Genomic DNA, 13078 nt, shown 5'->3' on the forward strand with positions numbered 1-13078 from the left:
TTGTTTTGTTCCACCCCCTTTTATATCTTTGGCACAAGGTGGGAATCCTTTGTCTCTCTCTGGGTTCCCACCCTTCCTTCTAAATAGAAAAGCACCAGGTTTACGATGGATTCCAATATCATGTGACATATTCACATGTCCTGTGAGACTTCATTACTCCATGGCTGGCACACACCTATACAGGAAGGCTTACAAGTAAACAGAGCCATTTACAACCAATTATCCTAGTTAATGGGAGCCATCAAGATTCCAAGCCACCATTAATGGCCCACACTTTGCATAGTTACAATAGGACTTCAGAGTAATACTTCATATTTCTAGCTTCAGATACAAGAATGATACATTCATACAAATAGGATGACACAGTAGATCATAAGTTTTGTAAGGATACCTTATAAGAGACCTTTTGCATAAAGCATATTCCAGTTATTTATAGTCACACTCATTAGCATATTTCCATAAAACATATGGAGTGCAACGTCACAGTAACTATAATAATCATATAATATATTAGACATTCAGTACCAAATACTTAATATTAAACTAAACATCTGCTGGCCGGGTGGTTACTTGATGGGTAGGGGAAGATCTCATTCAGACCTCAGACAGCCAGCTTTATTTACAAACGAAACCAATACATTCTTGGATAGTAAATAAAAGAAGGATTAAACTTACAAAAGCTTTCTTAAAATCTCTGAGACAGTTTTTGGTCCTTCTGCTCTGTCACAATTAGAGTGCGACGACTGCCAGTGGCTATTTCTTTGCCAGCTGTTGACTGCTGTCGCCGGTGGTCTCTAGCTGCTAGCTCCTGTGTTGAGTGGCTGCCTGTTCCTGAGATAAAACAGCTCCTCAAGTAGAAGAGACGGAAGCCCATTTGGTAGCTGCTGCAGTGGCCCCCGGCTGGCTGGGTAATGGAAGCAGCCATTGTCTGGAGCAACCTTGGAATTCTGTGGTTGCTGCTGCTGCTATAGCTGCTTTTCAGGCAGCTCTCTCTTTGCAGGGTTCCGCTGAGGCTTCTGCCACTGTTGCTTAAGCGTTGTCATCTTTTCAACTGTCTTGCAGCCTCTTCTTTCCTCCTGATCCCACTGCAGGGTTTAGCCTGCCGGCTGTCACCCTTATATACAACTTGGTCACCCAGACTCAGCCAATCAACTTCTAGATTTTTGCTGGCTCTGTGCCAGGCTACCCCCAGTCATGTGTACCAATATGTGACTAGTACCTCCTCCTTCTCCTCACCGGAAGTCCCATATATTCCTTAGGGCTACGATATATTCCTGTGGGGGGTTTTCAGCTGACCTGTGGATGACCCCTAGCTACTTCCTGTTTGGAAGCCCCATGTATTCTTATGGGCTATAATGTAGCTCTATGGGATTTTGCTGAAGTGGAATTTGCCATTGCATCACAGGAAGTGAAATTATTACATCATAGGTAATGGACCCCTATGTGCCTTAGAAATGGAATCTTCCACTACATCACCCTCCATTACTGGATTTTCTAATTTATACTACAATTAATTTCTAGTTAATTAAAGATTTATTCTTAAAACTAATTACTAGTCTAAGCATCCCAAAGGGGCCTGACACTTCCACTACTCTTTTATGTCCAATTAAGCAAGTTATATTTTTTCCAATTTTAAACCTCCTCCTGAGGTTTTTCTGCAAACCTTCCTTTTTAAGGTAATTTGAACAACTGAGGCAAAATCTTTCATCACAAGGGGTCCTGAGTAACTTCATTTTACCTAGGGCTCCAAGTTGCTCATTAGCTGTGGGGAAACATCAAGGCTTTGTTGCTTTGCAAATGCCAACTGGTAGAAATTTAGGTGGCATGGGGATTTAGGTGCCAACTGAGGGGTGGTTTTGGAAGTGTCAGTGGCACCTAAATGGTGTACATAAGCCCTGGAGACAACACTGAAAAAACGCAAGGAAAACAACCATCAAATCACTTCCTTACCAAACTAGTTCCCCTAGAAGTGGATTATTAAATCTATCTTTTCTAGATCTTCTAGGGGAATGGACCCTTCAAAATTGTTCCAATCAAGAACTGAAATTCTTGGATAGTTTCATTGGCAAGTCTCTCTCAGACAATTAGGAACAAGTTTGATAAAGTTTCTTTGACCATTTCCAGCCTGGTTCCTTGGGTCAGTCTTATTGTATGCAGAATAAATAGATTTTGTTTTTTCTCAGATAATGGTTGTTATATTGACTTCAGTAAATTCCCCCACTCTTCAAAGTGATCCTGTCTTCCTTCCCAGAGCTTTTTGTGTACTCTAATGCAGTGGTTCTCAAACTAGGGCCGCCGCTTGTTCAGGGAAAGCCCCTGGCAGGCTGGGCCGGTTTGTTTACCTGCCGCGTCTGCAGTTTCGGCCGATTGTGGCTCCCACTGGCCGCGGTTTGCCGGTCCAGGCCAATGGGGGCCGCAGGAAGCGGTGCGGGCCGAGGGACTTGGTGGCCGCCCTTTCTGCAGCCCCCATTGGCCTGGAGTGGTGAACCGCGGCCAGTGGGAGCTGCGATTGGCCAAACCTGTGGACGTGGCAGGTAAACAAACCAGCCTGGCCCGCAAGGGGCTTTCCCTGAACAAGCGGCGGCCCTAGTTTGAGAACCACTGCTCTAATGAAAACATGCTTATGTGCTTTGGAACCATGGTCCTAGTTATAGTTATATCAAGAGCACTCTCAATTCCATTTCATTATACCTCATAGACTGGAAGGAGGTAGCTTGGTCCTTGATTTTAAAATGGATGATCTACAAAAATTTCAAAATGGATACATTAAAAGCCATTCTAGCATCATTGGATTTGCGGTAGTTACTGAGTGTCAGTCAACTTCATAAACATCTGTCTTCATGTTCCAATAATTGTTGAATCAGCGATTCCTGTTTCCCTATTGATTTATTGCCCTGGCTTTGTCTGGCCTCCCTAAATAATAATAAAAAAAAAAAAAAGAGAGAGAGAGAGAGAGAACAGCACACACAAATAAAAAGAGAGGCAGTATTAGCTACAGCACTGAAGAGTGAAGGAATCCCAGTACAGTAATTCCCAATCTAGACGATGGGTTCATCCAGGCTTCCTCACTGCAGGACATCAAAAAAGCTGTCAGAAGGTCATTGCAGCTATTTCAAGAACCAGGGTTTAGTGGCAAATTTACAGAATTTAACAGGATCCCAGACAACCTTGGAGGCCTGAAAATTACACAGAAGGATACTTGTTCCCCTCCAAGATGATGATATTAAGCATGGAGAGAGAGATGAAAGCTCTCCAAGGGCAGAGGAAATCTTTAGAAAGGAAATGCACAGCCTCACTGGGAATCATAGTCTGAGGGCAAATTCTAACACTCTGGGTCCACGACCACTTTCACCATCTTAATTTCTCCTCACAGAGGACGCTCCAGCATGGAAATCAAATTCCGAATCCCAGCTGAACAGCCCTCATAAGAATTCAGCTGACAAAACCAAAAAAACTGCACATTGGACACCAGTCTAATGGGGGATGGAACACACACAACACATGCAGACCAAGGGATGTGGCCCAGTATGCAATTGGGCTAGATACTCGATCACTGAAATAAATTTCTTCTCCACTAATTCTTTTCTATGCTCTGGCTACACTGATAGAAATACCCACACAAGTTATCAGAACTGTTTAGTTGTGATTAGGTATTAGATTATTTCTCCTGCTTTTTCCTCTTCAGTGTGTATATATAGTGTCCTTGGAGTATTCCGACTCCAACATTGCAAGAGGATTAATTTTTTCTCTGTTTCTTAATCAGACGATCCTTATGCTCATATACTTGGTGATTTGTGCAATATAAATGCCTGGAACAGAATCATTCTCCCCATAATTACTTACTCAGATGGTAAATTGGAATACAGTTAAGCAGTTTTCTGCTGTGTAAGGCATCAATTGAGACAGACATGAAGAGGTGCAAGGAAGGCTGTTGCAAGCCACCTAGCTAAATGTCAGCAAAGGGACTTGAAACAATCATCTATATTGGTAAAGTGAGACTACAAAAAGCAATTTGTACTTGATTGACTCACATATATATGAATAAACTTGTCTTCTAATTTCCCTTCTATTGTGATGGATTTTTTAAATAAAAATATCAGTAATCTGCAGTGGGGAGCCACACGTGTCTCATCATCTAACATACTGTTCTTACAGATTGATCATAAAGAGAACTTTGAGCACATTCTACAAACAAAATAGAGATAAATTGGTGGCTGTATAAACAAATTCAGTTTTACATTTTGGAATAAACACTATTTCCCTAGTGACAGGATTTTGGATCAGCAGAAACATATATATGGAAGGCTCCATGGGTCAAAATAAATGCTGGTGCAGTTTATGAATTTGGGAATGTTTTAGTAATCCTGTATATTTATGAACACTCAAATTAATTCTTGTTGTGCACATACTGTAAAATTGTCTATTTTTGTCAATTTTTGTGTAAGTATGTAGGCCTTCTGTTCATGTTTATTTTTAACAGAGCACTGGAAAGCCTGATGTCTTAAACTCTACAGGTGCTCTGCCTTGGTTGCTTTCTCTTTTTTTAACTTTTGCTCTTCAGCAGCATAGGATGAAAATATTTTCTCAATGACGTTTTTCCGTTTCAACAGATTAAGATATAAAATTAATGACATGAACACTAACACACAATATTACATATAAATAAAAAGGAGTCACATTATTTTTCCTGTGAGAACTATATTCTCTTATTTAACTAGACAACTATGATGTTATATCAACATACTTTTTTTTTTTTTTTTTTTTAAACTCTGATTACACTGTAGTCATTAGTTTTACTGCTGTTCTATCTCGGCTGTTCTATGTTAGTACATGTATCTTTGTTCTGTAGGCAGAAGCTCGTCTTTTGGAGGAACAGCGTAGAGTTCAGGTTTATCTCCATGAAAGCACGCAGGATGAATTAGCACGAAAATGCGAGCAAGTACTTATTGAAAAACACTTGGAGATTTTTCATACAGAGTTTCAGAACTTATTGGATGCTGACAAAAATGAAGGTGAGTTGGTTCAAATTTCAGTTTGGGAGTTTCTCAGAGATGATGCTCCTTAATGGTAATAGTGATCATAATATTGCTAACTTTGATGTCTTTGTTGGGGTTAACAGTAAATAAAGAAATTTGAAAATCTGAGAAATGGGAAATTTTAATAAAATGAAATCCATAGGATCAACTTGGTGGCTTCTCAAAATACTGGTTAGAATCACAGATGGAATGCATAAGAAAAAGGGGGGAAATGATTGCATGATAAGGTACAAGTAGTTTTCATTCAGGCAAAAAGAGATCCTTTTTATTAGAGGAAATGGGTCTGAAGTGATGCTTCTAGAAATGAATATAAACTTCACTAGATAATCTAAAATGGAGACTATAAGAGCTGAGAGAGAGAATTTGAGGAATAAATAGCCAAAGGATATTCTTGAGAAATTATTTGAAGTGTAATAGGTATAAGACTTCTGTGGGAGAGACAGTGGCTCTGCTAAATGCCAAGATTTAGTGTCTTGCAGAAGACACAGTCAAAGATCGGGACAGCAAAGTGATTTGTTTGTGTAGAACTCTTAACTGTAGATGTTGATGAAGAGGGTTACATCAATCTTGAGATAAGCTTTACAGGAAATGAAGGTGGGCTCTGTTTGAAATAAAGATTTAAAAAAGAAAGCAATAGAACTGAATAAATGATATGATAAATCTCCAGAGCTGGAAGGTATTAATCTGAAAGTTCTGAAGAAATTTGAGTGAAGTAGCTGAGATAACATAAAGAAATAATTACTAAAAACAACTGTAATGGAAGAACAGAGTGGCCAACACTACTTATTTTTGTCAGAGGTACTAAGGGTTATCCGATGAAGCTAGGCCAGTGATTCCCTTCCTTCACTAGCGGAAGAAGAGCTAAGAAACCATTTATTTGTACTAAAAATATCCATACCTAAGATTAAAAAAAAAAAAAAAAAGGACAAATCAGTGGGGTTAATTGATTAAAAAAATAAACTGTTGCTAGTTGAAAGTGTAGCTAAATTGGTGTACCCTAGTTACCTCTCAAAATAGCTGTTAAGTGACTGGCACTGTAAATCAGACATTTCTTTCCCACCTAATTGAAGCAATTTTGCAATATATGGATACTGAGCAATAAGAAACTTAACGCCTTTTTAAAATATAAATCCCTTCTGAAAATATAAATTTCTTCCCCAATCATGAAAAATTCTTTGTCTAATCATCCTTTAACTGACTTTAAAAAAAATTACTAAGTTTATAATGGTTCATGTGAGCTCTTTATATGTACCATATGGTGATAAATACCTTTTCTTAAAACATTTAGCGTGCATCTTTATCCACCTCACCAGTCTCTGTGCATTAATTTTACTGACCTCTATGATTCTAAATCTCTGAGCAGCTTTTAAACAGCTACCATTTTAAGTTTCCTTTCCTCTTAAACTAGTTCCACTTGCATAACTGACCATAATTGTTCCTTGATCTCTTTAAGCTCCGGTGTCTTGTGACTCAGCATGGCTAGAAACAGCTGCATTAACCAGGAATTCAAGCTTAATATAAATCATCTGTATCTAGCTCAGTCAAGTCTCAAGTCATTGGATCTAACCTCATGAAACATTGAAGCAAACTATTTTAGATTATCTTAAACTCAGCAATGAAAACTTTATATAACTACACTTTATATAACTGTAATATATTCTTTATAGTTCATTTCCTGGAAACATGCTGCCTTTGAGGTCCTCCATATATAAAGTATGTTAGGCACACTGTATTACAGACCACTCACTCTTGAAGTGTTGTGTAATTGCTTAAACATGATATGCAAGTAATAATACAGGACATAGTGTGCATTAATCAGCCGGTATCTAGGCACATCAGTAGAATTAATGCAGGAAATAATTATCTTTATTGGACACAGGATAGAAGATGACTTAGGAAAAATTACCTTTATAAATCCATGAAAGCTTCAGCAAGCTTGTTGCATTTGTTTTCCATTTACTTCCAAGAATAGACAATATAATGCAACAGCCCTTGTTCCCTTACTTTTGGGATATGGCTAGCAACAGCATGAGTTACATTCTCACATAGCATTACTGTTCAGGTCCTCCAAAGATTTTACCAGGCTCCTGAAACAAAAAGAGGGAATGAGGATCCAATATTCCTGACGTGTATATATAAAACTATTCAGAGAAACTTTTTCAGAATAAGTTTGAGACAGTCTTTATATATCATCCTGAAAGTTCACCAAGTTATAACTAACTGAAAATAGAGTTATAATGGAAAGGGTTAGCCATCGTTAATATAGGAGTCACTACTGCTCCACGTGGTAATAAAGGAGCAGTAAAGGGCACCATTTTTTGTGTGTTTTGTATTTTGGTATTAGCAAGCAATCCTACTGTCTTATCTCTCCATTTTATTTAACATCCAGTAATTTCAGGTTTCTAATAAATTGTTCAGAGGAGGACAATGAAGAGCAGATTGTTTTTCATCCTGTCACCTTGAGTTTTGTAGTGAGGCGCTTGACAATCATCCCTTTCTTTTTAGTTGGGCTTATAAAACAAAATATAGAATTTACTGAAACTTAGCAGTCATTGAATGTTTCCCCCTGAAACAAGGGGTTGGAGAGGCAGTAGCACTCCTTTGTAACAAAATTTGCAGATAACACACTTTTTCAGGTTTCACTCCAAGGCCATGTCTACACTTGGTTTTTTTATGCCTCCGATTTCCCACGGTTGCTAACGCTGTTTTGTTCCCACCAGTGGGAGCATTAGCGTGTTTTAAAAGAAAAGAAAGCTGCAGGTGGTTCCTGAGGTTTTAAGTACCATACTTGCTCTGAGCAGGATTACAGAATACAGTGCTTATGCTGGTGGCCAGCTGGAGCCCACGCTACATTAGCACTCCCACCACTGTTCCTACAGGTGGTGCTGAAACAGTGGTATGTATTATAGAAGACTTGGATGCAAAAAGGCCTAATTTACATACTCAAAGTTTAAAGTAAGTTGTATGACATATGACACCTCCTCTCAAATGTAGAAACTTTATGAAAACTAGACATAAGTTAACATTTACTGTAGTTTATATCTTGATCTTTGTTCTTGATTTGTGTGTAAGTGTACTAGAAGTAAGAAGTAGTTTAATCAGAATATTTTTAATTTTAGCAAGTTTTTGTTCTTCAGTGCTATCTAGTTCTTTGCACCACTCTGGAATTGTTTAGTGTAAATTGTTTGGCTTATTATGTGATATTACTTGCAAGTATGCATATGTTGACGAATGTGTGGCTCAGTTCTTTGGTCACTTGAAAAATGTAGAATTGGGGTGTTGGGAGAAAGGAAATCCTAGTGTTAATACAGATGAGAGAGATTGTCTTCCTTTTTTTCCAGACTTGGGACGCATGTATAATCTTGTATCTCGAATCCAGGATGGCCTCGGAGAGCTGAAAAAACTCTTGGAAACGCACATTCATAATCAGGGTCTAGCTGCTATTGAGAAATGTGGAGAAGCTGCTTTAAATGCAAGTATCTTTTCAGATGTAGTTTTGTATCTGACTGCTAACAGCTCATTTTATGAGAGGTGAATGCGTCTGATAGTCCTGTTGGGGACTAAATGGTTACAGTAGGTTGAAAATAAAATAACTGCAGTACAACTATATTATTGCTATTTTTTTTGCCAACCTCCTTCTTTTCCCCTTCACCCACTGCTCAATTTGTGCCTTCTTTTATGTTGACCCATTTGCTTGAACTAACCCTTTCAATAAATTCCTCCCTTTCAAAAACCATGAAACGTGCCATTTCAAGAAGCATTCTAGGTCTAATGATCACATATTCTTTACTCTGTATAGCATCATATGTACTTGAGCCTCTCGACTTGTAAGCTTTTTAATGAATTTGTTTGCTCTTTTTTACCTGATGTGTACAGTATTATGTATGCTGAATGTGGTTATAGAAAATTGAGACAAGGTGGTTGAGGTAATATCTTTTATTGACCAACTTCTGTTGATGGAAGTGACAAGCTTTTGAGCTTCACAGAGCTCCTTTTCAAGTCTGTAGCGCAAAAGCTTCTCCTTTCCACCAATAGAAGTTGGTTATTAGAATATATTGCCTCGCCCATCTGTGTGTCTCATATCCTCCATCTACAACAATTTACTAGTACAATCTTCTTAGTAAAGAAAGTAGTGCTGATTAATCATAATTGGAATTGTACAGAAATCATGTAATGAGGCACCTGAGTTCAATCCACAGAGGTTGAGATTGCTTTACAAAATAGTATTTAAATAAATTTAAACTAGGGCTGTCAAGCGACTAAAAAAATTAATCTCAATTAATCGCATGATTAAAAAGATTAATTGCACTGTTATCAATAGAATACCATTTATTTAAATATTTTTTGATGTTTTCTACATTTTCAAATATATTGATTTCAATTTCAACGCAGAATACGACGTGTACAGTGTTGACTATATATTTTTTATTACAAGTGTTTGCACTGTAAAAAAAAAAAGTATTTCAGTTCACCTAATACAAGTACTGTAGTGCAATCTATTTATCATGAACGTTGAACTTACAAATGTAGAATTGTGTACCAAAAAAACCTGCATTCAAAAATAAAACGATGTAAAATTTTAGAGTCTGCAAGTCCACTCAGTCCTAATTCTTGTTCAGTAAATCGCTCAGACAAACAAGTTTGTTTACATTTGCAGGAGATAATGCTGCCCTCTTCTTGTTTACAATGTCACATGAAAGTGAGAACAGGTGTTCACATGGCACCGTTTTAGCCTGGATCGCAAGATATTTACATGCCAGATGCGCTAAAGATTCATATGTCCCATCATGCTTCAACCACCATTCCAGGGGACATGCGTCCATGCTGATGAAGGGTTCGGCTCGATAACAATCCAAAGCAGTGAGCACCAACGCATGTCCGTTTTCATCATCTGAGTCAACTGCCACCAGCAGAAGGCTGACTTTCTTTTTTGGTGGTTCGGGTTCTGTAGTTTCCCCATCAGAGTGTTGCTCTTTTAAAACTTCTGAAATCATGTTCCATACCTCGTCCCTCTCAGATTTCGGGTCGAGTGCTGTAGCTGTCTTTAGAAATCTCACATTGGTACCTTCTTTGCGTTTTGTCAAATCTACAGTGAAATTGTTCTTAAAACAATATGTACTGGATCATCGTCTGAGACTGCTATTACATGAAATATGTGGCAGAATGTGGGTAAAACAGAGCAGGAGACATACAGCTCTCCCCCAAGGAATTCAGTCACAAATGTAATTAACACATTATTTTTTTAACGAGCATCCTCAGCATGGAAGCCTGTCCTCTGGAATGGTGGCCGAAGCACGAAGGGGCATATGAATGTTCAGCATATCTGGCACGTAAATACCTCGAAATGCCAGCTACAAAAGTGCCATGCAATTGCCTGTTCTCACTTTCTGGTGACTTTGTAAATAAGAAGAGGACAGCATTATCTCCTGTAAATATAAGCAAATTTGTTTGTCCTAGCGATACAAGAAGTAGGACTTAATGAACTTATAGGCTCTGAAGTTTTACATTGTTTTGTTTGTTTTTGAGTGCAGTTAAATAACAAAAAAAAATCTGCATTTGTAAACTGCACTTTCATGACAGAGATTGCACTACAGTACTTGTATGAGATGAATAGAAAAATACTACTTTTTATAATTTTTACAGTGCAAATATTTGTAATAAAAATATACACTTTAATTTCAATTACAACACAGAATACAATGTAGAAAAATATCCAAAATACTTAATACATTTCAATTGGTATTCTATTGTTTAATGGTGCGATTAAAACTGCGATTAATCGCGATTAATTTTTTTAGTTAATCGCGTGAGTTAATTGCGATTAATTGACAGCCTTACTTTAAACACACACATTACAGGTCATCAGATGTATTATTTTTCATATACTTGAAAGCATTTTAATTTTATGGAGAGGAAAGGGAGGTTAGGGAGAGCAGAGTATAGACTCTTAATGAAAAGAAAAAAAAACAAAACAAAACTGAGCTTTGACTTCAAAAGCAAAATCATATCTGGTTTTCAAAATGACCTCTTAAAAAAATAAACTGATGGCTTCAAGTTACATGAGGATTCTGGAAGCTACAGCTAAAGAGTTGTGTGTGTTAAGCAAAGTCGTTGACTTTCGAGTAGGTGATAAAGTGAAAAAAACATTGCATTCCTCCTCTCTGCTGCTTTCCCTCCACAAATTCCTTGCACCTGTCTCCCTGTCCTCCTAAGAGCCACCAGCTCCATTGCATTCCCTTGGGAACCATCATGCCTACTTCCCTGAACATACTTCTCCCGACATCTATATACAGCTACTTTTCTTTCCTTACCTCATCAGTACTCTTGTGACATTTAGCATCTTCAGATATGTCATGTTGTGATCAGGAGACTCAATTTTTGTCTTGCATGTGCTCCTGAGATTCTTGCCTTAAATGTCTCTTACTATTTTGATTCTGAACCTTCTTGCAGTTTTTGTAATTGTTCAAGGGGGAACATTTTTTGTTAGCTTCTATCTTGGCTCACTTTGTTGGGAATTTGAATGATAATTTGCATTCTAGTAAAGTATTCAAAAGTAAAGTATTCAAAAGTAAGTTCTTATTATTGGAAAAACTAATTGCATGGTTTCTTCTAGAAATTGCTGTGTTGTGGTTGATTGAACAACAAACTATTAGGTCTGGTTTTAATTAAACTTACGTCTTCAAAACATGTCCTTGTTGGACACTTACATAGCACAGGGTTGAATAGATCATTGCTTTTCCCTTTATACTTTATGCAGCAGCCATTGTACTTTCAGCATGCCCAAGTATATATAAATCAACTCTGAGCAAGTTACATATCTGTTACAGTAGTAATGACTAGAATAAGTTTTCCTTGTCACTTGAATGCTCTTAATAGTCTAGAACCTATTTCTATTTTTAAAAAAATACTTCTAATCCCCTCCCCCTTTTTGTTGTGGTTTTTTTTTTTGTTTGTTTGGTGTGTAAACTTTCACTCTATAAACCTGCTTAAGAAGACATTGGTCAACTGCATTGTTTGGAGAAACTTGCAGAAAGTTGAACAAGTTTCATTGCAATCAACAGGCTGTGTTTTCTTTCAGGATCCAAAAATGTATGTACAGACAGTGTTGGATGTCCATAAGAAATATAATGCTCTAGTCATGTCTGCCTTCAACAATGATGCTGGCTTTGTGGCTGCACTAGATAAGGTAATGTATGTTTAATGTCTGTGGTAACCATTAGATCTCTCTGATTTAGGGGGATTTCCAAAACTTTGACTTCCTTGTGTAATTTGCAGGCTTGTGGTCGATTTATAAATAATAATGCAGTGACAAAAATGGCTCAGTCATCCAGTAAATCTCCAGAGTTGCTGGCACGATATTGTGACTCCTTGCTAAAGAAAAGGTATGTCTTACAGGGAAAGTTAAAAATTGGTTTTCTAGTGTTTTTTTTTTTTGTTTAAAACATTACAATTATCGTAGTTGTGAAGTGAAATTACACATTGCATCTGTAGAAATATATTTACATTGTTAAGCACTTAATTCAAGCAAAAAAGATAATGCAGTAATAATTGCTTGAAAAGTCTATATAAAAAGTTGAATAGGAACATGTTTGAAAAACTTTGTTTTCCAAAGAAAATCCCATATTGGACTTAAGTTTCAGTTCACAAGTCATGAATCTAGAATGTAACGGTATTCATAAGTTATGAATAATAAATTTGCTCAGTAATGCACTTCTTTGACTGCAGCTCAAAGAATCCAGAAGAAGCAGAGCTAGAAGATACACTCAATCAAGTGGTAAGATTCTTAAATAGAGTTTTCTTCTACATAAACTTTTAAATTTTATAATAATTTTAAGGTCATCACAGGAGGTTGCAGGTCATGTGCAATCAACACTTTTATTCTGTGTATTTCATTGCTTAAATCTTTTGGTAACATTTTTTAAAAATGCCAAAAGTCTTTTTAAAAAAAAAAAAAAAAAAAAAAAACTTAATTAAATCAATAGTATACCTCAGAAAGCTGAACAGAATCGACATTCTCTTTAATGTGTATTATGGTGTAAAAC

General features: G+C 37.1%; 1 protein-coding gene across 2 annotated transcripts in view; it reads left to right on the top strand.

Moving 5' to 3' along the window:
• The window catches only part of CUL1 (cullin 1), an 83620-nt gene that overhangs the window by 56222 nt on the left and 14320 nt on the right, over positions 1-13078 (top strand). For both annotated transcript variants that reach the window (XM_034761284.1, XM_034761285.1), the window contains exons 8-12: positions 4850-5012; positions 8378-8508; positions 12115-12222; positions 12312-12418; positions 12762-12810. In XM_034761284.1, the coding sequence (XP_034617175.1) occupies positions 4850-5012; positions 8378-8508; positions 12115-12222; positions 12312-12418; positions 12762-12810 (558 nt within the window). The remainder of the gene's footprint in view (positions 1-4849; positions 5013-8377; positions 8509-12114; positions 12223-12311; positions 12419-12761; positions 12811-13078) is intronic.

This window comes from Trachemys scripta, chromosome 2 (genome assembly GCF_013100865.1).
Source record: "Trachemys scripta elegans isolate TJP31775 chromosome 2, CAS_Tse_1.0, whole genome shotgun sequence".
Taxonomy (NCBI): domain Eukaryota; kingdom Metazoa; phylum Chordata; order Testudines; family Emydidae; genus Trachemys; species Trachemys scripta.